Raw genomic sequence first — 26,111 nt, 5'->3', positions numbered from 1 at the left:
CTTTTCATTTTTCTTTCCTTGGTGTAGGACTTGGTTTTGGGTTTGCTGCCAAGAGGATTCATTGGCAGAATCAGCAACTTTTGCGTGATACCAGGAGACAATATTAGAAGACGGACCAAGAGGATGGAAGGGCAGCTGAGTGGACAGCTTGGGTGAAGGACAGGGGAAGCAAATCTTTGGAAGGGCTGTGCACTTCGGCCAGGATAAGAAGTAGCAAAGGCTGCACTCTCGGGAGCGTTAGTGGCTGTCAGGCAGGGGCTGCAACCTGGTGCTCTCCAAATGTTTGGACTATAATCCTGTGATTATGGCAGCTTTAATCCTCCTGCTTCAGGGTTTAGTTTATTTGTTGTCTCTGCAAAACATGGCACTCAAACTGGGCAGATCCCAAGACCTGGAATTTGGCTCTTTGCCTGTTCTGGATGGGACTGCATTCCCTCTGAAAAAGGGGTGTGGTTTGGGGAATTTCTTGGTCTGTCCCTGTTGTATGTTGGCCAGGTAACCTTAATGGCCCAGAGTGTCCATTACCAATGCGTCATCTCTGGTGCATCCTGGAGAGGAAAGGCCGCTGCAGGGGCCTCTCTGCTGATGACCTACTGCAGTGTGCTCTGTGTGGGGCAGCCCTTGTCCCTGGTCAGAAGCTGCAACTGGGGGACTACCTGTGCAGACCAGCTCACGTCCTCCCAGTGCACTGGCTGCTATTAGCTACCAAGTCATATTCCAAGGTATGCTATTGTCACACAAAGCCCTACATGACTTGGGACCAGGGCATCTCTCAGACTGGCTTCCCTAGATATTCCTGATCCCCCTTTAAAATCAGAGGAGGCCTTGCTTGTTATTCTGAAGGCCTCCGCTTAACACCTCGATGGCAGACCTTCTTGGTGGTGGTGCCCCCCCAAAGCCCCTCCCCCTTGCAGTTCAGGAGACAGAAAATGCAGATGTTTCAGGAAATGCCTTCTGAAAATGCATGTGCCCCACCAGGCTTTCCCTGGCTTACAATTAATTGCTGTTAATCAAGCTACTCTACATTGCTGCTGCTGGTGTTGTTCTGTACTAGTACTGGAATAAGAATGGTCTTGAGTATCGAATTTTTATACGATTTTAATATTTATATGTGAACAGCATAGGGATTGTATTACACTAAGTAAGGGACATGCTGCCTGGAGCTTATTGGAGTTATAGTTGTAGCTACATCTGCGAGGTTCTTGCTGTAGGGTTGTTGAATGTACAACAAATTAAATTTTGCTAAAAACTGCATTCAAAGTGGCAAACCATGGTAGAATTAAAAAACATACAGTTAAGGCATGGAAACACAAGTAAAAACCCTCATGTTGAGCTAGATTGATGGGCTATAGACCTTGATAATCCCTCATGCAGCAGTTCCCAAACTGTGTTCTGTGGGTTCTGCAAAAAATCTCAAAATTCAAATTTAAAACGGACTTTAAATCCACATGAGCCCAACTGTTCTATTGTCAGTTGGCATCCAAGCAGCAAACAAGGAACTGCATCAGGTCATTTGGTTCCTAGGACTCTATTGCATAGTGCTGGGAATAATTGAAAGAATTCATCTGGGATATTACCGTATAATCACTTTATTCATTCGTTAAATTTAAAATGTTTTCTCTTTATTTCCAAATCGACTGCATTGTGCAGAGCACTCGGGCAATAGGAGCAGATGAAAGGAGGAGGAACACTGTGTGTTCACAATACTTAGTAAACATCAGAGATAGAGTTAGGGTTTTGCAGGGAAAAAAAATGTCTTCAGAAAGATTTCATGACCGAACAAGTTTGGGAACTGCAGTGCAGAAAGGAAATTTTGCCCATGTTAGTTGCTTACTGTCATTTCAGCATTGGTATCTAGCACTCTGGAAGAAGCAAACTGACCCAAGATGTGCTTGTGCAGAGGAGAGAGTTGAATGCCATGTTTTAATTTGAACCAATTAGCCAATTCCTTGACTTCAGGCTGCTAGTATTCATCTTAATGACAAAGAGAGAGTGGAAAGCCTTCTTTCCTTTATATCTGCTTTAGCCAAGGAGTGACTGAAAAGCAAACTTTGTTGCTTGTGTTCCTTATCATTATTACTATACTTACGATAAACATCTTCCCATTGTTGGAAGCAAAGAGTAGTAGAAGCTGCTTCTTCTGGCTCCCTTGTTATTTCAGGAACTACAGAGACACCCTCTCCTGAATCTCCCTTTAAAAAAAATAAAATAAAATTTGAGAAGCAGAAACTCCTTAAGTGCTGGGATTCTTTGCCTTTATCCCTCCATAAAAGCCAGTGCTTCATTATTATGAGTTTCACTGGGCAAAAGACAGCATGAGAGTTCTCCCTTAAAAGTTTTAAGAGCATTTTTGTTAGAGTTGAAATTCACAGCCTCTTGGGCTGTCCGTTTCAGAGCCTTCAAGAACGTGACGGAATATGACGGGCAGGACGCCTGCGGCTCTAACAGCTGGAACATGGTGGACGTGGACCTGCCTCCCAGTAAGGAGGACAATCCTGGGATTTTGCTGCAAGCACTTAAACCGTGGACTCAGTATGCTATTTATGTCAAGGCTGTTATGCTCACCATGATGGAGAACTATCATGCCCATGGAGCGAAGAGCGAGATCGTCTACATCCGAACTAAAGCTGCAGGTAAGAAAACAGTGTGGCATCACTCAGTCAAGGTAAATAGGATTTGGCCTTGGTTAGATTGGCCTGGATTTGACAGAAAGGGCTTTTGTGCTCTGAAAATAAGCATGATGTCCTCAATGTAATAAATCTAAGTGTTTTTGGCTTCGTTACGTTTTGGCCATGGATGTAGATACAGAGAGGCAAGTCTGGTATCTTCCTAGCAAGTCCTGGTGGGTTTCCTTCCTTCTATTACAAAGGGGAGCTTTGCGCAAACTTTCCAGAGGATGGCCTGAAGGCATGGTTTGCAATGTCTAGTCCAAGCTTGTTAGCTCTGATTCAGGATTTCAAAGATAGCATTGATATAACAATAGATGGTGGTGGGTTTTAGAATTGGCCATGTTAGTGAGGTAGGCACCTACTTGTTCAGGTTGTGTTCTGCCTTTCCTTGAAGGAATTCAGGCCAGGCCTCTTCTTTTCGGACCATCCCTGCAATGGGTGGGGGAGGCAGGCTAGCCTGAGAGCCAGTAACTGGACCAGAGTCCTGCTGTGAGTACTGTGGTTGGGTGGGAACTAGAATCTGTGTTCCCTCAGTCTCTAGTCCTTCTCTAATCATTGCACCACATTCCTACACCAGCAGCAGGATGTAGGAGTGCTGCCAAGTCTGGGATTCTTCCAGGGGTGAATTCTATACCGAGGCCATTGAAGGGCAGAAGTAGAGCCCATGGAGACATTGGCCAGTTCATGCTTCTGTGTTCTTGCCGGCCTTCTGTTGATATCCATGAGTTTAGCTCGCCTCCTGGTGCTAACAGTCAGTGGATTCTTAGTTGTCTGTTGCCTCTGGGCTTCCCAAATGCTTGCCAAGTGATGATTCAATAGCAATTTGGAGCTCCATTCAAAATAATAGCAGCTGTATTAAGAAGACAAGCTGGATCCCTGAGACTTTCTGTGCTGCACTTGGGTGGCATTGGATGCATAAGGAGAGAAGCAGGGACGCGTCATCTAGCTCCATCAAGGAACAATTGCTATGCAGCTGTTAAACCCCCTTGCCTGAAAAACGTACGTGCTATGGCTACTTTAGTGTTCGTTGCTTCCCTGCCTTGTTTTGAACCCGCAAGCTGCACATTTGCATAATGGAAGGCTCCCACAGACTGCTGATGACTTTAATGTAGCTTCCCCCAGCATGGCTGGGGATGATGGGAGCTGTAGCCTACCTCTGGAGGGCACCAAGGTTAGGAAAAGCTGCTTTCACTGAGCAATGTCACCCCACCTTGGCCTGCCAGAACCTGATTGCATCCAGTGCAAGGGCTGTGTGAAGAGGTGGTAATTGTCTGATTAATCAAACACCAAGAAATACCCAACAGCATTTAATCATCTCGAACAAAGTCTCCCTAATTGAGAGTGGAAATGGTATCTGATTTGGGGCTGGAGTTTTAGGTAGCCATCCATCTGTATTGATCCAGGAAGAGGGGATTGATCCCTGATGTTCTTTGTGAAGTTTGCAGGCAGATAAATACAATTCGTGCTTTTATCGAAATTGAGAATGAGAGTGTGTGATGCTTTCTTCTTCTAACCCCTGTCCCCACCCCAGCGAGCAGAAGCTAAATAAATTATGCAGATTTGCACAATTTAGGTGCACAGCAGGGTTGCTTTTAGCACAAAGCAGTTAAATTCCTTTCCATAATTGAGGTAGCATGAGTCGTTTGTTTATTTCCCTTCAGTATCTTTCATTATGCTTGGATTCCATTTTTTTCTTGAAAAGTCAGTTGTGATTACATCCAGGTCCATAACCTCACTCATTCCATAGTTTTGGATACTACACAATTTACTTGGTTAAACTGCTTACCCGGTTATGCCTTGATGACATGTTTTTGAAGTGTTCCTCCATCAAGGGTCTGTTTGCACAACTGCTGATTTGCTGAATAATCTCTGTGCACTGCAGAGGGATTGCTGGCGGAGGGAGTTTCTGGGGGACTTTTAAGTTGCATGTTCTCATTGTGTGGGGTGTTGACCAGATCTCTGGGCCACACTTTTCTTCCTCAGTGTGAAAAGAAGCTAGTGCATCCTAGAATGCAACAAATGGAACTCTCCTGTGCTTGTACTAGAAGGCTATTACTATTAATTTTATTCCAGTACTGCCCAAAGTATAGCTGCAGCAAGTCATACAATACAATATAAAATACAAATAATATCCTAAAATTTTAGTATAGAATTAAAAATCCAAATCTAAATGACTTAGATAGCTAAGACAAGCTAATACAATTAGACATATTAAAAAGAGCCGACATTCCTTGTCTCTCATGTGCTATGTAATGCTATTAAATGTCATGTCAGCATCAAATGTCAGCATCAAATGTCCCAGCCTGGGACCGAAAAGATAGTAGAGTTGGGGCCAGTTGGGCTTCACTGGGAATTCCATTCCATACTTATGGTGCTGTCGCAGGGAAAGTGCTTTTCTTTGTTGCTGCCAGGTGGGTTTCCCTTGGAGGTGATACCTGGAGTTGAGTTGTTGTCGAGTGTAGTGTTGATTGTGACTGGGAGAGGCATCCCATCATGAACAACATGACTTCCATCCAGGAAACTTAACTGGTTGTCTTGGTAAAGAATGCCTGTTAAGTTTTGAGGAACGTTCAGCTCCCAGGAACACGGTTTACTGTCGGCTGCTTTTAAAGCAGTGTGTTAGAATGGAGGATAATTCCTGCATTCTGGGCATATAGTCCTAGAATGTTCCTATGTTGCTCTAAGGCAGAGATGGGGCACCTTTGGCCATACAGATGTTGGATGCACTGCAGTCCCATCACCCTTGATTCTTCGTCACATTTGCTGGCAGTCCAAGTCCAGTGTTTGGTGGCCCAGTACCTGAACTCTGAAGCAGGCGCAAGATTTTCTGCACCGCACCCCCTGACTTCTGTAACTCTAAAAGTGTGTTAGCAGGTTTGTGGACTTCCATTCACTGTATGCTGTTGGGTGAAATATTTACAGCTCTCATTTCTCCCCAGTGCCCTCCATTCCTTTGGATGTCATCTCAGCGTCCAACTCCTCCTCTCAGCTGATTGTGAAATGGAATCCCCCCACACACCCGAATGGCAACCTGTCTTACTACATTGTGCGGTGGCAGCAGCAGCCCCAGGACAGTTACCTGTACAGGCACAACTACTGTTCCAAAGGTGAGGCCAGTTTTGGAATGTGCATGGGTGTTTTTGAGGTGGCTCCTTCTCAGCTTAGCACCGGCCAGTTCCTAAATTTGCCTAGAATGTAGATCTTTTCACAGTATCAACTGCAAGTCATTCGGCTGTTTCTTTTGACACGACCCTTCCTCCAGGCTTCATTTACTCTTGATGAGTTGCAGATAGGAATATGGACCGTCCTATCAGGAATCACAGTGTCATGTGAAACTGGCCGGCAGTTGTTCTTTGAGGGCTGTGGTAGGTTCAAGTGCTGGTTACTTACCCCTTCTGGCTGTGTCCACCCAAGTCAGAAGTTCCATATTTAAAATGGCAGCCTGCACGTATCACTGCACCTTGGATGCAGTGTAACCCATGTTGGGCTATTGTATTGCGCAAACCAGACCACCAGGGCTTGGCTTGCGTGTGGAGCCCTGTAAAGAGGTGGAGTGGGCTGAACCATGTCTGCCTGCAGGTGCTACATGCTGCATTCACCCCCACCCTTAAAAAAAATATCAGAAACTGCCTTTTCTGTATAAGAAGGAGAAGAACTCTTAATAAGTCAGAGAAGGAGAGATTCTAGGTTCTCGTGATGAACTTCTTTATACATAAGGGATATTCAGATGTGTGATTTCATTCACCTAGAGTCCAAAGTTAATATTGTCCATTCTGCTTGTTTGGCTTCTCATTTTGCTTTGCTCGAAGACCAGGCCTTGGTCTTCAGTGGCCACATAATGTATCTCTCCCTGCATTCATGTTGGAAAAGTGGGCGCTGTTTGAAGGGTGGGGGAACGAAGGCAAGCATGGTTGTGTTTGCGCTCCCCTGGGTAGAACTGCAGCCCAAAACGCCTTCCCCCCTCTTTGCCTGGCCCCCTCTCCCCATTGCTGCCCGAGATGAATGGATGGCAGTCATTTAAAGTCGGGGCCTTTGGGGAGCAGCCTGGATAATCCCGTCCTGCTGTGGAGCAGTAGCGTGGGTAGGCGCCACGCAGCGCTGGAGCATGTGTTCTGCACGCAGCGGGACTCAGGCTCACCGTCCCCAGCCTCTGCAAGCTGGGCTGGGAAAGACTTGGGCGGGGTTGGCTTCTAGCCAGCATAGACAGTGCTGGGGAAGATGGACACATGCGGCCTGAGTGGGCATAAGGCAGCTGCCTTGGTTCGGAAGTGCTGCTTCTTTCAGGAGTGGGAAAGCTGTGGGTGGGGGGCGGGGAGGGTCTGCCTGGCCACATTTGGGGGGCGGTGGCTGCTCTCTGCCCACTGCTTCCTGGAAGGCTTGGTGCTTCCATACTGTGTGGCAGAGAAGCGGCCTGGCCTGCATTCAGGACCTTTGTAAAGGGTGTTAGGAAGGCAGTTCTGTCGTCAGTTCAGTTTGTTATATTTGGCATACTTCTCTTTTCCATCCAAGATAAAGTCCCGATTAGGAGGCACGCTGATGGGACCATAGACACAGAGGAAGCCACTGAGCCCACCAAGCCGGAGGGATCTGTGGGAGAGAAGGGCCCTTGTTGTGCCTGCCCGAAGACAGAAGCGGAGAAGCAGGCTGAGAAGGAGGAAGCCGAGTACCGCAAAGTCTTTGAGAATTTTCTGCACAACGCCATCTTTTTGCCCAGGTGAGGCTTGTCCTTTGCAGCCCTCCTTGGGGACCTGGCGGGGCTCGAGGCTATGGTGGTTGCTTTGCCCAGTACAGAAGTAATGCTTTGTTTGTTTTGTGTTTTATTTACAACATTGATACGCCACCATTCATCATAGTGGAATCTAAGGACATTTACCCAGTGATACCTATTTTAAAAAAGACCTTAAAGTGAAAATTGCCTTTTTGGACCAAAAAAAGGGCACCATCTTAGACAAGTTGGGGCAGAACAAAGGCTACAATTCCTAGCATGCCTCAGCCTGCAGTGCTTTTTCTGATGGTGGACCGTTTTGTAGGGCTTTTTCTGATCAAACTTGCATAGGGCTGCACTTTCAGGAGCCTAAGCAATAACAGCAACAGTATTGGCAACAAACAGGTACATAAATGTCATTACAAGCAGCAGATGAAATGTCAGCCAAACCATAAAATACCTAAGCAAATAGGAAGGTTTAGACTGGTGCGTAAAAGATAATCATGCCTGGTTTATGAAACCTGTTAATTTATTAGATTTCTGCACTGCCCAACAGGAATGCTCTGGCTGATTGACAAAATATAATCATTATTAAAAATGTATTTATATGCAGACAGCACACAGGCTGACGTATATCCAAACAGTTTTCAAACAGTCACTTGAAGGTGGTTGTAATCTGGTGTTGAAAAGATACAGGTGTTGGTGCCAGGCAGCCTTACTGGGAAGAAAGTTCCCCAATTTGGGGGTGGGGGGCTTTGGGCCTCTTTAGGGTACCACTGCCAAAAAGGCCTGCTGCATCTGCCTTGTGAAATCAGATGGAAGAGTTGCTCAAAGAAGATGTAAGCCTTACCTTACCGTGGGAGCAAATTGCTTTGGGACTCAGTGCTCCACCTGGCCTTTGAATTCCAAGCCACTCAAGCTTTTAAAGGTAAGGCTGAAGAACTGTGAATTAGGGTTGGAAGTGAAAAGGCAGTGCTAAAATAGCAGGATTTGCACCCTGCCCGGCCATTTGCAACATCCATAGGCTTCCACCAAGAAGTGGGGGATCAGCTTTGCAGTTTTGTGTCTCCCTGCGTGAAAGATACTGTGCTCGTCCTCATTCCTTGGTCAAAGTCCTTCCTGACCATTGCCTGTGAACAGAGTCCAGGATAATCAAAGCACCAGTTCCTCTGTCAGTTTCACAGATGAGGAGCTTGCTGATTTCCACACAGTTTCTTCACAGCAGTTTAACAGATGCCTGAACTGAATCAACAAATAATTTGCTTGGCTTGAGGGAGATTTTGAAAAGCACTACACAAATTAAGATTACTACAAACAATGCTTGTTTTAAAGACTCCTCATTTGGGTAACAATGTGATACTAAACGAGCCAGTGTGGTATTGGGGTTACTGACGGGCACTTGGGAGATCCAGGGTCCAATCCTCACTGGGCATCTTTGCTGATTCGCAGCCTAAGCCACCATAAAAGGGTAAAAGGAAGAAGAGGGGAGAGTGGGGGGGGGGTGTCAGCTGCCTCGCAAGAGAAAATATATGTTAAAAAAGTAAAGCAAAACTATGTTTTAAAACAGCTTTTAGCTTGGTGTAGCCCAACCTCAGCAAAACCATTTTGTGGGCTTGTTTTTATGTTATCCTTGTCCTGCTGCTGCCTCTCTCCCTTCCATCCTTCTCAACCTTTCATTCTTCTGAGTCACTTAATCTGTCCCCTTTTCTGTTCCTGCTGTGCTCTTTAGAAATAAATTTGTTGCCCACCTTGGTTCATGGCTGACATCAGGGCAGGTCTGTCAATCATTGGTAGAAGCTTTCTGGCAACACTGAATACCTTTGCTCATTCCGATATGTATTTTTAAGAATCTTTTAATTTCAAAGCCGCATGTGTTTGGAACGAGGTTTTCTTTCTGCAGGTACCAAGTAGGAGAAAGTAAGCAAACACAATAAGCATCTTGACCCTGGGGGGATGTGGTATCAAGTTATTAGCAATCTTGACATTCTGTAGAGGAATTAACACAAGTGGGAACAAATTGCTAATACGAATCTTGACTGCCTCTACTTATTTCTTCCTCTTTGCTCAGCTTGCATTCATAATTGGAGCATTTTTCTTTTCAATGCTGTAAGAGCTGTAGTAGTTGAGGCTAACGGCTTATAATGAGCTGTGCAGTCAAAGTGATGGTTAAGAACCCCAAAGAACAGGAAAATGTGAGATCGTGACCTGGATAAAATTTCTCCATGGAATTTATCTTCATAACTTGTTGTACACATCTGTCTGTCCTTTTCATTGCACACATACCACACACACAAAAGGGAGAAAGCAGTTCTTGTGTGAGTGCAACCCCCATGATACACTCATGTTTTTGCAGGGATCTGCTTATTTTTGCAATGTTATTAAAGCAGCGCAGAATCTAAAACTGCGTACGTATGTGTTCATGAGGCCTGGAGGTTAGCCAGTGTGACAGCCCTTGCTCAAGTGCTGAGCATCAGTTGAACATTGACTGTTCTGAACCCCATATTGTTGCTTAGAAGTGGTTTATCATGTGGCCTAAACCCAGCCAAGAGAACAAGCTATGGCTTGTTGCTGTGGCTGAACCCAAACACACTAACCAACCCACATTTCAACAACAGTTTACCTTCCAATCTATATTTAAACCTTATATGTGGGTTATCATATTGTTTGAACCTAGTTTCTGTGTGTGAGAGAGAGAGAGAGGAAGGGAGGGAGAGATCACAGGCTTAGTATTTAGTCCCAGCTGTCCAAGATAGGTTGTCCCTAGCTTGAGACTTTGCTGGGATGTATTTGACCATCTGTCTCTTTCAGGCATCTATTGGGGATTGTCCGACAGGCATTGCCTGTTGCTGAACTTCACTGGTGCTTGAACTAACTTTGCTTTCTGACAGTTGTGTTCTGACCTCACTCTCTCCTTTCTGTTTTCCTTGCCAGTCAATTGTCTTGATTAGGCTTCAGTGTGTCTCTGAAGTGTAATTTGACTCAGGAGTGACATTACCTGGAACGTAGGGTTATCCTGACATGGGTGTTACTTACATGGCTTAGATGCCTGCCATTTGTTCATGTTGCAATATTTCTTCTTGTGCTTGTTTATCCAAGCAGTGGCAGCACTTTGAACTGCCTCCTCACTCCCCACCCCACTTAAAGTTACCCCACTTTTACAGGCCTTTCTCGATTTCCTATCCAGGCCTGACCGGAAGCGGAGAGACTTGTACCGAATTGCAAATACGACTTCTGCCAGCAAGAACCAGACCTTGACGGTCCCAGAGCACTTTGCCAATGCATCAGACACAGAGGAAAGCGAAGTGGAGTTTCTCTTCTCGGAAAGCAAAGTGGAGGGCAGGGAGCGGACACTCATCTCCCAGCTCCTGCCCTTCACGCTTTACCGTATCGACATCCACAGCTGCAACCATGAAGCCGCACTCCTGGGCTGCAGCGCGTCTAACTTTGTTTTCGCAAGAACCATGCCTGCAGGTACTGTCTCGAAGCCCGACTGGGCACTTTGGCCCACTTCCTTAAGTAAACGGCATTGCCATAGGAAGAAAAATGCTTCTTATCTCTGCATTTGCACATAAACTTTGATATAACATCATAAGCATCAGCTGATAGATAGATTTACAAGCATGCAAATGGAGTTCAGGCAGGAAATGGCAGCAGTTTAATCTTCTGACAAATCAGAAAAGGCTTCAGCAACCCGCTGAAGGTGTGACTGCATGATTCCAGAGGCCCACAAAGCTGTCTGTCCTTTCTCCGGTCCTGCAAGAGCTTGCAGTCATTGTGAACGGAGGGAAGGGACCTCCTCTATAGCCACGCTTGGGCAAGGGTGGTCAAAGGCGAAGCCACGCAACCCAGAAGTACCTGAGCGCCCCCCACCCCCTTTCCCAGAGGGATTTTTCTTTCTTGTTCTTTGTTTAGATTGTCAACACTGATTGACAGGGAAACTTTAATAATTCCGTGTTGCAGCGCCTGTGAGCTGTCCCCCACCATCCTCAGTGGGAGCCTTGCAGGAGTTGCCTATGGTTGGCACCTTCCCTTTAAAAAATACGGCAATGAGCAAGAAATGGGACACACCGGATATATATCTTTAACCCAGCTGGATGCAGGACTGCTTTGCAGGTGCTTCGGGGAAAGCAGCCTTTGAGGCAGAATCCGTGAATGGAGGGTTTGGATGCCCGTGTGACCCTGGCTTGCCCTCACATTTCTGAATGCACAAGGACCCCCCACAGCCCCCCGCATGGATCCTGCTGGACGGGTGCTTAGGAGGGCCACCCCCTTCCTGGCAACACCTCCCAGCGGGTGATCAGAAGCCCCAGCAGCACCTGCGCTTGCCGTTTACTCCAAGCTGATACGATCCCAAGGTGGCGGCAGTGGGAGGAGTTCACGGGGCCTGAGCTGCTGTGTGCCCAGAGTCCTTCCTGGCAGTGGGAACCTGGCCCAGCTTTGAGGGTTTCTGTGATGCTATCAGTGTGGTGGGGATTTCAGAACTGGGGGCCATTGATCTCCCCTGATGAAAGCAGGGGATGGCACTGCAGAAGTCGGGGTGGGGGGAGCTGCTTTTTGCAAAGCATGGTCTGCTGGGGATTCATTGGCCAGGAGAGGATAGGTGTTGCCAAATCATTCCTGCCCCTTCCTTGCAAGGGTCCGTGGTGGTCATGGGTGGAATACTTACATGCAGCCCGGGGTCGGCACTGCATGGTGGGGTGGTGGATTGGGTGCCCACCCAAGCTTGCGCACCCCTCCGGTCCACTTAGGCTTGGCAGCCCCCAGGGGCCACTGACGTTGCCTTTTCTAAATGGCCCCTCCCCTGGTTGGCTTGGCTTGGCTTGGCTTCGTTTTGTTTTAATAACAAGCTGCAGTGAGTATGTAATGGATTTTGGTGGTTCTGAAAGGAAGACTGGGTTCCCAGGATGTTGCCTGTGGGAGGACTGAAGGGAAGAAGAGGGGAGGGGGTTCTTCTGGACCACCACTGTGCCCAACTGTGTTGAGCCTGCCGAGAGCTCCAGGCAAAATCTTCCCCCAGGTGGTTCATCGGCCACTCTTGGGGTTGTCGTGCCACGCAGACCCACTCAGAGGCTTCTCCTCCCGATGCACGTGCACGGCATGGCTTCTGACTGCGCCCTTGTTGAATATCTGATTCTGGAATGGCTGCTTGCAGGGGTGGGGTGGAACCAGGGCTCACGGCAATCCCACATTTTCTGTTCGCAGGGGCTCTGCTTCCTGAGACTTTGCTGTTCTCTTTGAGCTCAGCTGGGAGAAAATGCATTTTCCTGCCAACCCCCAAAATGTCAAGTATTTTTGGGTGGCCTGGTCTTGAATCAGCACTTGAGATCCATTAGCTTTGCAGCAGATCATCCCAGGGTAGAGCAGAACAAGGTTGGAATGGGTTTGTTGATATGGACAGACACACGACTTGTCTGTTTGGACTCTGCTTGTCGGCCCAGCTCTCACAATGGCTGCCCACGGTTTAAAATTTACCACTGTGTGTGCCCTTAGGAATTGTGTGGCTGGCTTTTTCTGGTGAACAAGGATTGCCCTAGGAAGAGATGCACTGTCGTTTCTTGCCTTGCTCTGTGCCATGGGCGGCGGAAACCATTTGAGAGCACATTGTCTCCCCTCCTTTTTTTCCCTCTAAATATGTGACACTTGATATAGGTTGGGGTTAAGGGCATATGCCAGCTGAGCGAGGTTGCTGTGCCATTCATGTCTCAAATTACATGAGCTCTTGCATCTCCATCCACAGAAGGGGCTGATAACATTCCAGGACCAGTAACGTGGGAGGCCAAGGAAGAAAACACGATATACCTGAAGTGGCCTGAGCCAGTTAGTCCCAATGGGCTGGTTTTGATGTATGAAATCAAATATGGGCAAAATGGAGAGGTAAGGTGGGCCACAGAGCTTTCCTCTCACTCTATTGCAGATGTCTCGTTTGTGTGTGCACACTGCGTGTGTGCGCATGGTCATAATTGGGTGGCAAAGTGCATATCTGGATGAACCCGTGGCCTGACTCAGTATAGAGGAGCTTCCTCACATTCCGGTGAATTCCCTGGGGAAATGCACCTTATAGCAGGGAAAAGCCTGATAATATGGATATTTCCACATGGCCAAGGACCAAAGCCGGGGATCATTTGGACAGCACTGTCTCTCTCATGCTGCCAGTGTGTGTTGCATTTACCCTTAAATGAATTTTTTGTGTTACAAGCAACTATGTGTTTTTTCCCCCTTTTTTATAACTTCCTCTAGGATTGCCCAATCCTTTGCATTTTCAAAAACCTATGTCAATAATAAAAGGTTTAAAAGAAAAATGTTTGTCCCAGCAGCCGAAAAGAGTTCAGAAGAAACCAGAGCTGCTGTTTTCAAGTGCTCTCTCTGCATGGATAACAATTGATGTAACAAAAGGGATAGCAATTTATGTAATTCTTTCTCTCTTCTCCCCCTCCCCACATTTTTGTAGGAAAAACGGGAATGTGTTTCCAGGCAAGAATACAAGAAACTTGGAGGAGCCAAACTGACCCATCTGAACCCTGGAAATTATTCTGTTAGAGTGCAAGCAACTTCTCTGGCTGGGAATGGATCCTGGACTGAGCCAATCTCATTCTATGTTCAGCCAAAACGTATGTTCTTCCTCATGGTCTCTGTGCACACCATGGAAGCTCGTTCATGCAACCTTCCTCCCCTTCGCTTGGGCATTCCTTGACGTAAAGCTTTTACTGAATTTCTGTACATACGTGGAGGACGGAGCTCTGCTATTTAGCAGCATCATTTGGAATAGAAAGTATATGTTTAGAGGCATCATATTTCTGATTGGCAGATAGCTGTGCCCGCCCTTTGCTGCTTTCAAGCTCTTTGCAGGAGTCAGGTGGGAGTGGGGTAGGACACCTTCCTGAAGAAAAATGCTGCATTGTGCTTTTCTCCTGAAGCACTCATGGGCAAACGGGTGCTGTCCCGATGTTTTCAACTACAAATCTCATAATCCTCATCATTGCCAGGCTGGCTGAGGCTTATGGGAGTTGCATTCTGAGTGGGATGGTGTAACTTGTTGTCCTGCAACAGCAGGGGGCTGGTCCCGATGGCCTTCATGGCCCCTTCCAACTCTACTGTTCTGAGATTCTATGATTCCCAGGCACCTGGAGGGAACCAGCATGCCTGTACCGCTCTAAGCAGCCTGATGCAGTGTGTCTTGCACACACGCCTAGCTGAGCAGCGCAAACAATACAGGCACATGAATAATCACTTTGCAAATTCATCTCTCTTTTGATTGCTGCAGCAGCCGACTATGGGAATTTCTTGCATCTCATCATAGTTCTCCCCATCGCGGTCCTGCTGATTGTCGGAGGACTTCTGATCATGCTGTATGTCTGTAACAAAAAGAGGTGAGGAGCAATATGAGGCTTTGGCCTGGGGACAGAGGCTCAGTCGGTGTGGATTTATGGGTTCAACTCCATTTGAGTGAAGGAGATCCATATACACAAACAGGCATTTTTGTGCTGTATGGGTGACAGCTGATACCAGTGATTAAGGAGATTGCATGTAAGAGGAAAAGAGGGCCCAGTGTGGATATACAGTCTGTTTCACCATGTTAAATGATTTTCCTGTATTTTCTCCTCCATTCTTTTTCGGTGGGACCACTGCTGCTTCCCACTATTCTTGCAGAAGTTAGCTTTGCTGTTGCTATTACATTCTGTGTTTTCTCTTACTGAGTTGTTGGCACCAGATACTTCCACATAATGTAACCAGCAGATGTGGATCTCTTGCTTTCTTTTCTAGGTCTTCCCCCACGTTTTCTTTGCTTGCACTGCATACAATTTCCTTTGAAGTTGCCAGTTTGTCACAACATCACTGCCTTAAAAAAAAAAAAAAAAAAAAAAACCCCGCCTTGGGTGCCTTATTTATTTAATAAATTTCTATAGCTCCCAATAGCCACAAGTTAAATTTTCTCAAATAGACGATGCAATGATACACTGTAAACATTTTCCAAAATCTAAGCATTTAGAAACGATTTAAAGGCAGCTAAAACAGCATGTGATACAGGGTATTCCTGTAAACCTTCTAGGATGGGCACAGGCCCCCAGGAATTGTCCTGGGATGCCTTTCAGAGTGTTGGCATGGAGGGCCATCCTGCCCTGGGGCCGAAAGGATGGTGTCAGGCCGGCCTCTCTGGGGAGATCATTCACAGATGGGGGCCTACACTTGTTGCCTGCTCTCCCAGCTCCTCCAGAGGTGGCATTCGGGCGATGACCTCCAAGTGTCAATTTTGTTAAGCAAATCTGGCACAATTCCCCAGGTGTGATAGGCCCATGAATTGTTGCGTGTGTGACAAGACTGTGGGGGCCGAGCTAGGTGTTCTCCACTCAGGCCTAAGAAAGAGTGACTCATCCAACTTCTTGGTCTTCTCTAACTCATGGGGGGTGGTGAGGATTAAAATAGGGAGACAGAGAGAGAATTGCATGGTGGCACCTTGAATTCCTTGCTGGAAATGTGTGAGAAGATGTTAATAAGTATGCATAGGAACAATCTGTGACCTCCTTCCATACTGGTAGTCATTCATGGCAGATGGGCTCTCGGAGGACGTGCTTTTAGAGCACAGCAGGAATGTGAAAATTTGCAGGAGTACCAAAAGTTGTCTTAGTAGGTAAAACTAGTGGGAGATACGGGGAAGGCAGATGGACTGCAGATGGACAGGGGTGGTGGGTGGGGGGGGGCAGGAAGTGAGCGAGAAGGGACGCAATGGAGCAGCCTGCAAGAGAGGGTGACGGGCTGGCTCCCTGCCCCGGGAACTCCCCCCTGCAGCATTTGGCACCTGTTCTCTTTGCCCGTACCAATATTTATATTAATCCCCTCATGACTCTAACATTCTGGTGCAGGGAGAATGTGAAGCCCCAGCGTATTGGGGATTATTGCAGCTCTTGTGCCCAGAGAACAACTGGGGTAAATAAGAAGCAGTGGCAAAACTGGGAGCGTCTGAGTTGCGAAATGTAGGAGGAGTTACAGTGTGTCTCTCCTTGCCTCCGAATGTGCTTTGTGAGGGTCTCCCCTTTTTGTATTCGTGGGATGTTTCCTGACAGTCCCTTGAGCAAGGGGCTCAGGGCAGGCCTGTTCTGCAGTCTTGATTTTGCTGCTGTAGACCAACGCAGCGACACGCAGGGAATGCCTCGGGGATCTGTCCCTGAGCCTAGGCACGTGTGGGAAGTTGGCCGGCTGATCCAGAACACCTCCAAGCACCTGCCAAATGCTGCTTCAGGGAGTGTGTGTATGAAAAGCAAGTCCCGGAACAGCTCGCAGTGTGAGAACTGAGTCAAGGTGAAGCGTCGCTCTCTTTAGAGGCGGGTGCTGAAGTCAGGAAATGCCCTCTTGTATTTCAACAGGAACAGTGACAGGCTTGGAAACGGCGTGCTGTACGCTTCTGTGAATCCTGAATATTTCAGCGCTTCAGATGGTGAGTTGCTCCTCCTGGCTTCTGGCACCTGCTGCAAGTTTTGCAGTAAGGTGCATGTCCTCAGGTGGAATCACAGAAAGCTTTGAGGGAATGGTTACAGAGACAAGCGTTTCCTTCGGTCCTTGAGCCAGACAGAGGAACTTGTGGGAGATGAAGCCCCCTCTTGCTTGGCTGCTCTCTCAAGGGCTTAGGCCTATCCTATAATACTTGAACTGCTCAGGTTGCTTCTTCAAAGAGCTGGTATTTCAGCCAGCAAGTTGAAAGGCTGTCCTGGCCTCTTGCTACTTGTGGGGGAGGGGGGCTCAGGAGCTCTTCTTTCCAGAGCGGGTGCAGAAACAGAGGTGAGCTTCCTTTTTTAACTCTTCCTTTTTAAACTTTTCCTCGCAATCATTCCAGCAAGGCTAACAGCCATTTCCTTTACTCTTTGTCATCTTATTTCCCTCTCCTGCACACATCTGAGGTGGTGCTTATTTTGTTGACCTGGAATGGAGATTACATCCTCCAGACTGTGAGCAGGACATCTGTGGGTTATTCACTTGGATTTCATGTGGGAGACAGTGGTTCCTCTCTGGCATAGCAGGAGGAAAAAAAATGTGCATGCATTTTGGAGGGGAAGTTTTGTTCTTGAAGTCAGATGTGCCTGTGGATGCTTCTCGTTGCTCAGTTACAATAAAAAATTAAAAACACAGGAGAGGTGAAATGTGGTGATGGATAGGGCTCCTGACCATGGCTCTGGCTGCTGGGAACACTCATACATCAAAGCAAGTGAATAGACATAGCTTCTAACTATGTTACTCCCTATTTTAAAAAACCTGCCCCCCATTTTGGGTTCATGGCCCCATTTTTGGGTTTCAGACTCCCTGTATATTCCCATGTATAGTGTTTTTCCCCCTGCCCCTGCATCCAGTCTTTCAAAATAGGGCCAATACACTGCAGAGCTTTCTCCTATGTTGTAATGGAGGAGGAAGTTATTTTCATTCTGTCCTCTTGTTAAAGCTTTAGTTCCAAACAGAAGTGAAATGGTTGCTTGTGATTTTGCAGTGTACGTGCCGGATGAATGGGAAGTGCCCCGGGAGAAGATTACCATGTGCCGAGAACTGGGGCAGGGCTCCTTCGGCATGGTGTACGAAGGGATAGCAAAAGGTGTGGTTAAGGGCGAGCCAGAAACCAGGGTGGCCATCAAGACAGTCAATGAGTCAGCGAGCATGCGAGAACGGATCGAGTTTTTGAACGAGGCTTCGGTGATGAAAGAGTTCAACTGCCATCATGTAGTAAGTTGCTGTAAACTGTGCTAACCCCAGATTGCTGGTGTGCGTAGCATGGTTTGTTTTCTCCATCCTCCCCCTGCCCCCATTATTAGAATACTGAAAAATGCTGTTTTGGGCAGGGGAACAAGTGCTTTCGTGAAGTCTTGGTATACAGCCTGAACAAACACGAAGCAGTGCGCTAAATAGGAAATGATATTAGCCTTCTTCCTTTTAGCTTTAAGGATAGGCTGCTCGTGGCGTATGCATCCTTGCTGTGGGCTGGGATATAGTGCTGTCCATGAGACTATTGGGTAGGTTAAAAAGTAGAAATTCAAAGCCCACAGTAATGAGAGAGTCTCTGGAAGTAGATAAACCAATACATTGTCAAGCAGTGGAAGAAGCTGCTGACACTGAGATGGGCCATATGGAATCTAGAGAGAAGGTTTAGCATGCCTTCTGATGGAGCAAAGAAAAACTTCAGTTGCCTGAAGTATTGGAAGTGAGGATGTTATCTGGACTGATGTGGCAACTGCTTGCAGTTGAATGGTACACTCCCAGTCAGACTGAGCATTCAGCATCTCGCTGCCACTGGGGGTCGATGTTCCCCTTGAGAGCTAAAGAAGAAAGAGCATTTTTATCAGGACAACCAACTTGGCTTGAATCCAGAGGGGTTCAGACTGTAATGGTCACTGTAATGGACGGGGCGGGAGGGAAATCTCACTCAGCTTCTGGTTGCTCTTGGTCCTTCTGGGGACTTCAGGCTTGCCTATGTAGGCAGAAAGCTGCGCAATCCCACATCCTGATGGTGGCTGCAGAAGCCCTTAACCTTGCTGCGATGGGGTTGGTTGGTCTCTGCACCTGGAAGCAGCCTCCCCTTGGGTTCCATGCGTGATCTGAGATTCTGTCTTGGGGAAGTTTCTGAGTAAAGTGTGCAGCTAAACAGTCCCATGATACCCCTGTTGACTGAAAAGTGGATCCCACAAAGTTCACTGATTGTAACTGCAGATAGGAACATAACTCAGATTTATCTTTGTTGCCTTGAACTGCTGACTGGGAGAAAAGGGGAGTGGTTGGACCTTTCCCTTGTGCTCTTTCCGGAGCAGATGGTGCTAATGGTCCCCCCCCCCCCCCGGTCAGTGTGTCCAAGCTTCAGCAACTGCAGTTATCCTGGCAAAGAAGCTGGCCATCTTTTCTCTAGTAGCCATTACTTAAAGAGAGGCCGCTTCCAGGACAAGCAGCTTGCTTGTGAACACGGCTGCAGTTTCCTGGAGAGGGTGTGGGGTGCCCCTATATCTTCCCTGGGACAGCAAAGGCTGGAGAAGGCCAGGACCGTCTGCACAGACCATGGAAGTAAGTGCTGTTGGACCTAGCAGGACTTGGTCTCTAATAAATACCTGTTCTCCCAGTGGTGCACATGGGCGAGCTTCACCCTTACAAATAGCAGGGATAAGGTGGCAAGGATGTCCTTCAGAGGTATAATCAGAGCACTTTTCTTCCAGGTGCGACTCCTGGGAGTTGTGTCTCAAGGCCAGCCCACGCTGGTCATCATGGAACTCATGACTCGTGGAGATCTGAAGAGCTATCTGCGGTCTCTTCGACCAGACACGGAGGTGAGAGCGGCACATATTTTGCAAGAGAAGATGCTCTTTGGAAACCATCTGGGATTTCCCCAGTTCAGGCACTCGGCAGTGGTGTCTGGAGAGCTCTTTCTGTTCTTTTGGTTGGAAAAGTTGGCTGTGCTATGCTTTGCTTTGGGTAAACTTCTGCAGTTAGCAAGGATGTGAAACATGGATGTCTCACCTTGTCTCTTGGTAATGCCTAGATAACATCTTCTCAGGCTGTAGTCTCAAATCGCAGGGTCTCCTTTCAAAATGCATAAGGCCAGGTGGTCTTGGAGCAAATGGTTATCCATGGGTTCTTGCACTCTGCTGTTTATTAAGGGATATATCTAATACAGGTTAAGAAATACTTGGAAAATAGCCGTCTTGATCTGTGAGTGATACACTTGGATACCCAATGCTATAGGAGCTGGGTATCTTATGGAGTTATCATTCTTATTGAACTGGAAGTCTGCTCTTTCATTCTGATCTCTCAAGAGCATTCATCTTCCATATATGTAACTAAAAGATTTGGCTGTGGGCTTTTGAAACACCTGCCTGCCCCCCCCCTCCCCCAATAGCAGCTTGAGACACGTTGCAGTTGCAAAGAGCCATATTGGTAGAATGCGATGGCACCCAAGCATTTTAAACTACTTGCCGTGCTTAAAAGGCCTGGAAGAATAGAAGCTTTTGCCTGGCACCCACAGGAGAACAAGGTAGAACAAGGCACAAGTAGAACTGGGAAAGCTTACATGGAGAAGCAATCCTAGAAATGGTGTGCCATAGCTGAGAAGGACCGTTCTCTGCTTTGCCACCCAGCTCCCCAGAGGGAGTAGGGCTACAGAAGGGAAGATCAGCAGATTATTTCTGTTTGTGGGCAGGTTTAAAAGCTACCCCTTGAACTATTTGATGTATTTATGTAAGGCATTTTTATACTGTTCCTGTTACTAACTGCAGTTTCTGAGCTGTCATCAAGGACAGCCTCAAGGGTAATGCATTGGAATGATCTGAAGTGGGAGACTGCTGGAGCAGATAGCGTTGCCTAGACTAGGAGAGGGCACACTAGGTGTGCTGGCTGAGGCTGGTGAAGGCTTTCTATGCCCCGAGGTCACCCGGGCCTCCATTAACACACCTGTAAATTCTGGAGGAAAGTGACCCAACTCAAGATGAGTTGCACATCATGTCCATGAACTAAATAATCATCTGACGACATAAACTTCATCACAGCCTGCCCAGTTTTGTGCTTCCAGTGCCTTACCTATGAAAAGCTGTTCAGAAATGTGATAGGTGGCCCTGATTGCATGGGTGTATTCTTTAAAATAACTTCCAAGAAAAACTCACAGGTGTATGTTTTCCTCCCTGTTACATGTGGCTTTTTGCTTACCCTATTTGGATCTTTCTTGAAAGGGTGGCAAGGAATACCCTGGCCACTAAAAACACAACTCGTGTTCTCGAGGAAAGAAGATATTCTGTGGTTGAGGGGGTGCCCAAGGGGATTGCTTCCTCCCTTCTCCCACTCCCTCCATTTTCCTTTGCCAGCTCGTTTCTTTAATCAGTGCTGGAGAGAGCAGAGGGGAGAATCATTAGGTGGACTTGAAGAGTTCTTATTTCACTGTTAAGCTTCCCTTGTTAAGGATGGCCCGCCAGGGAGAGGAATCGCCCCTAACGAAAAGAAAGAGCAAGGAAGAAAGCAGCTGCTTTCTCACTTGATGCTGTGCCTGACTCCTGTCCTTCCTTGTTCAGAATAATCCTGTCCAAACTCCTCCGGCCCTAAAGAAGATGATTCAGATGGCAGGTGAAATTGCAGATGGCATGGCCTATCTGAATGCCAACAAGTTTGTCCACAGGGACCTCGCGGCCAGGAACTGCATGGTGGCAGAGGACTTCACTGTGAAAATTGGAGGTGAGTTTTTCCTTCCCCACTTTCTCCCCCGCATGAAGCGTGCAAGAGAAGCAGCGGCTTAACGCCAAAGGGTGAATCTGGCAAAACTGAGCTCACAGTAGGCTTTCCTAATATTGCTGTTAGAACAGCGTCTTTACGCATGCTGTTATCAACACAGTTGGTGCATCTCTCGTTATCCTAAGAATTTTATTTCATGTTTTAAAAAGCACACAAAAGGAAGTTTACATCCATTTATTGTGGCTGCATAGAAAGGGCTCATAAGCCTGTAATTGGGGCTTTGTAAAAGCTCCAGAAACTAAGAGGTATGTTGGGCAAAAAGTCCCTTTCCGTGGGGTAGCATTGCCATTCTCTGTCTGGCTCCTTGTTCTTCCCTATGACTCGAGATGCAAAAGGCTCACGAAGGCACCCCCTCCGCACAGAGACTCTCGAAACACAAGCTGGCTTTGCTCTGCAGTGTCAGACACTGTACAGAGGTAGATTGCCACGTTCCTCAGCTGTTTGTGCTCTTGCTTTTTTTCCTACTGTGGTTTGTTGAGCATATTTGTCCCTTCTGTGCTGTGTAGATTTTGGCATGACAAGAGATATCTACGAGACAGATTACTACCGAAAAGGTGGGAAGGGATTACTTCCTGTCCGCTGGATGTCCCCGGAATCACTGAAGGATGGCGTGTTCACGACACACTCGGATGTTTGGTAATGAAAGTGCTTTTCTTCTTCCCTAGGAAGTGTTCTTCCCTCGGCCCCTGCAACTTGATGATGGCTCAAAGAAAACAGCATGTCAGGTCTTAATGACTCTGGTTTCTCCTGTCCTTGCTACAAGTTCTGTACTCTCAGGGTACTGCTTCCTCCTCTTTGGAACTCCTTGCATGCTAAAGCCCCAAGAGCAAGTCTAAACAAATACCTGTATGGTTATTTTAAGGCCTGGCTTGGCAGCTGCAGTATATGGAAGAACCAGAAACCTAGCTGGAAACAGCAAGACTTAAAAAAATCTTTGGATTAAATTCTTTGACATAACAGACTTAAAGCTATAAAATTAAAAATTGTGTCATTTTGCTTTTGTACTATTTTCCCACAACCCCAGAGAAGCATTTTGAAACTCCAGCTTGGCAGTCGTGCTCCTTACATAGACTTGTGTATTTTTGAAACCACTTGGCTTCCCATTGCAGAATTCTTGGGAAGGGAGAATCCATTGCTCCCTTGTAGTCTTCTCTTCTGGAAAGGCTAACTTGGAACTCTGCTACATAGCTTTTATTTCAAATTCCACTGACAGTGTAAAAATAAACCTCCATCCAAGGCAGAAATGACATTTTGGGGTAGGATGATTTGAATCCAGACCCCAGAGTAATGAGGTTACAGCATCTACCACAGGAATTTCGGTTAGGATTGATTCCCACATCTGAATGTATGTCAAAGAGCCATTCATGGAAGTGATGTTGCATCGAAGGGGATTCCAGTGTTGCAACACGTTACACAGACCGTAAAGTCTCCTTGCACATGAGGAAGTTATGTCTGTTTTTTTATGAGCAAAATAGGGCAGGAGCTCATTTCCTCTTGGTAGATCTTTGTCAGCACAGCAGCCGATATCATAACTTTTCTTCTTATGTCCATGAGTGAAAGTTGGAATCGGCTCCTCCCTTTCTGGAGGCCTTCACAGCGGCCAAAAGTGAACCAGAACCCTGCCAAGTGCTTCTCCGCTCGCTCCATTTTGTGGTGCAGCGGGTGTATTGCCATCCCAGAAAAAGCACGTGCCCCCTGTGAGGTGTGGATGGCTTCTTGAGGCGTCTGGGTCCACTTCCATTCCATCTATTCCAAGGGAGAAAGAAAATCAGTTTTGTACCTTCAGCATTTCCCAGAAAAAACAGCAATGTGTTGATGGATGCTTGTGAGCACACAAGCTTTGTTCTACGGCCCATTATCAGCAGCACCTCTCATGCAGTGTCTCAAGCTTTTCATCCGCATATATGAAAATATGCAGGAAAACAGTCTTTCCTTATGAGGGGCATCCCATTCTGGCCTTTTGGTCCTCAGGCTGTACCTGGTTCAAGCCCTCTCTGCATTTTCTACCCTCTCACCCTGATGCGCCTCCACTGGAGGTGACATACTGTCCGACCATTGCATATCCCGTTCTAGCAAGCGGCAGCGATGCTTGGTGGCGATTATGGGGTTCAAGCGCAGGAATTCCTCTTGTTGCAGACCTTCTGTGTTATGATCCATAAACAAAATGCTAAGTTAATTTCACATGCTATATGTTTACTTCAGAGACTTCTTTTTCCACAGCCAAAAGTAGTTTGAACTGAAACATTTGATTGGCTGTGGGGGTGGGGAAATCAATAACACACTTAATGTGATTTATGTGTGACATTCAAAGCTTTACTTGAAAAGAACCTTTATTAGTTACTTGTCGTATTTCAGTATATTCACAGGCCTTCCCTTGCAATAGCTGCAGTCATACTTAATATTAAAGAATACTGCAAGAATGCACAAGACCCGTGCTCTGTGAAACTCCCCCCTCCCCCTCCCCTGCAATTTTGGGGAGAAGATAATGTTCCAGGAAAGTTTGCAACATTTTTTAAAAAATCTTCTTAAGTTCTGATGAATATCACTTTGTAACAAGTAACATTTGCAGAAATTGCTTATCTTTCTGCAACAGCGTCGATCATCAGATCTGTTGCATATAGATAATGTAAACAGCGACTGCATTATTTTTCTGGAAGTGCGCAAGTTCCCCACACTAGTGACAATGTTCTTGTGTTACATTTTTAGTGACTGTGCCTTGATTTGTACTTGATCTAGGCATAGGATGGGGAAAAGGTCCACAGAACAGCCCCAGGTTGGCATTACAAAGGGAATGGAGTTGTCACTTCTGCTTAAATTAAGTCCACAGGGCTTGGCTTGAGTGTGCTGACGCCGAGACTTTTCTTCCAGGTCTTTTGGGGTTGTCTTGTGGGAGATTGCCACGCTAGCCGAGCAGCCTTACCAAGGCATGTCCAACGAGCAAGTTCTTCGCTTCGTGATGGAGGGTGGTCTCCTGGAAAAGCCTGACAACTGTCCCGATATGCTGTATGTATTGCCAGACCTTTCCATCCCACTTTGTCACAGTTCTGGACCTCTGGGAGGCCTCTGTGCATAGAGGAGACTTTGCACATTTGTCCCTTCAGCGCGCTGGGTGGGATGAGCACCGTGGCACAGTGGGAATGACACTGCCTGCTCATTCACCCTTTGATTCCTCGCGTGTCGCGTCCACAGTCCCCAAATCCCTGAGTAGAGTTTTCCTATTAACTAGGCTCAGGTTTGATTTAGTTCTGAATGAAGTCACTTTCTGGACAGAAATGCCATGTCTCACTGCTTTTTTTGTTGGAGGCCCGCTGGAGGGATGCAGTAGGTTAGGGGGCTCAGCTGCTTGGGATTCCTAGGAAAGAGCTTATTTGGCCAGAAGGCTTTGGCTGGTGTCAGGTGACAGTGCAGTGTTCTTTGGCAGCTTCCTTGCGGGCTGGGCTGGGCTGGGCAGGAGGAAGGCCGGTGGGAGACTGCCACGGAACTGGATTCCCCCACCTTGCATTCTTTCCCTTCCAGGATGGGAAAACTCCAGCAGCCTCAGATGGCTTTGGAATTATGCTTGACATTGTGGGAATAATTTGATGAGGGAGCAAGGGAAGGACCGCATGTGGGGTGGGTGGAGATCTGTGCGGCAAAAATAGCTTCCCATTTTAATTTTCCAAGTTTTAACTCTGAAATATTCCCCACAGAACCAAGAATTGAATTACGTTTTTTAGACATTTTGGCTTTCTTCGGCATTCCTAAGCAAGTTAACAATTGATAAAAGCAGGGAACTTGGGTGGGAATAGCTGTTGACTGCAGTTTAACACAGAGCTACTAATAGGTATACATTGACATAATTTCTTGGATGAAGAAACTATTTATTTCATAGGCTTATCAAATTACTTCAGCGGCTGGCCAAGCTTTATGTAATTACTCTTTGGAATCGTTCATAGAATAAGCAACTGATTACAGCAGGTGTTTCAATGCCATCCCCACCCACCAAGTACGTCGCTGTTGCAGCTAGCGCTGCGTGTACAGAAAACAGTTTGGGCATGGCGGAATTTCTGAGCTGCCGCTGCTGCAACAGCCTTTTGCGACATAATTGTCTTCCCAGGGCAACATCCAAAATGTCATTAAAACCATGACAAGAATATAGGTGTTTATTTATTAGATTTGTATCTTGCTTTTTTCTTACAACAGGCTCACAGCAGCATATGTAATTCTCCTCTTCCTGCTCTCAATTTTATCCCCACGACAACAGTCCTGTGAGATAGACTGGGCTGAGGGTGTGTGTCCAGGCCAAAGTCACCCAGTGGGCTGCATGGCTGAGCAGGGACTGGAACCCAGATTGCCCGAGTCCCAGTCCTACAGTCTTAACCACCGCACTGCACCGCACTGTTTCTCATATGCTACAAAACACAATGCACAAACTGCGGGGAGCGCAATGGTTAGGGAAAAAATAAATGCATTTAATCTTTGCTTTAAAATTTTTAAGGATGGAGCCACACATCATGATCGGG

At 46.9% G+C, this 26,111-nt stretch overlaps 1 protein-coding gene across 2 annotated transcripts in view; it reads left to right on the top strand.

Annotated features, from left to right (window-relative positions):
- The window catches only part of IGF1R (insulin like growth factor 1 receptor), a 196,346-nt gene that overhangs the window by 159,247 nt on the left and 10,988 nt on the right, over positions 1-26,111 (top strand). Inside the window, exons 8-20 of one of the 2 annotated variants that reach the window (XM_044444981.1) lie at positions 2,395-2,633; positions 5,609-5,776; positions 7,179-7,383; positions 10,559-10,845; positions 13,112-13,248; positions 13,823-13,982; positions 14,639-14,741; positions 16,734-16,804; positions 17,846-18,075; positions 19,551-19,661; positions 21,393-21,552; positions 22,116-22,245; positions 24,478-24,612. In XM_044444981.1, coding sequence (XP_044300916.1) covers positions 2,395-2,633; positions 5,609-5,776; positions 7,179-7,383; positions 10,559-10,845; positions 13,112-13,248; positions 13,823-13,982; positions 14,639-14,741; positions 16,734-16,804; positions 17,846-18,075; positions 19,551-19,661; positions 21,393-21,552; positions 22,116-22,245; positions 24,478-24,612 — 2,136 coding nt within the window. Of the gene's footprint in view, positions 1-2,394; positions 2,634-5,608; positions 5,777-7,178; positions 7,384-10,558; positions 10,846-13,111; positions 13,249-13,822; positions 13,983-14,635; positions 14,742-16,733; positions 16,805-17,845; positions 18,076-19,550; positions 19,662-21,392; positions 21,553-22,115; positions 22,246-24,477; positions 24,613-26,111 lie in introns of both variants that reach the window. The other variant, XM_044444979.1, reaches the window with a different exon arrangement.

This window comes from Varanus komodoensis, unplaced genomic scaffold, assembly GCF_004798865.1.
Source record: "Varanus komodoensis strain SLA01 unplaced genomic scaffold, ASM479886v1 scaffold46_3, whole genome shotgun sequence".
NCBI lineage: Eukaryota > Metazoa > Chordata > Lepidosauria > Squamata > Varanidae > Varanus > Varanus komodoensis.
This window is presented reverse-complemented; position numbering and strand designations above follow the sequence as displayed.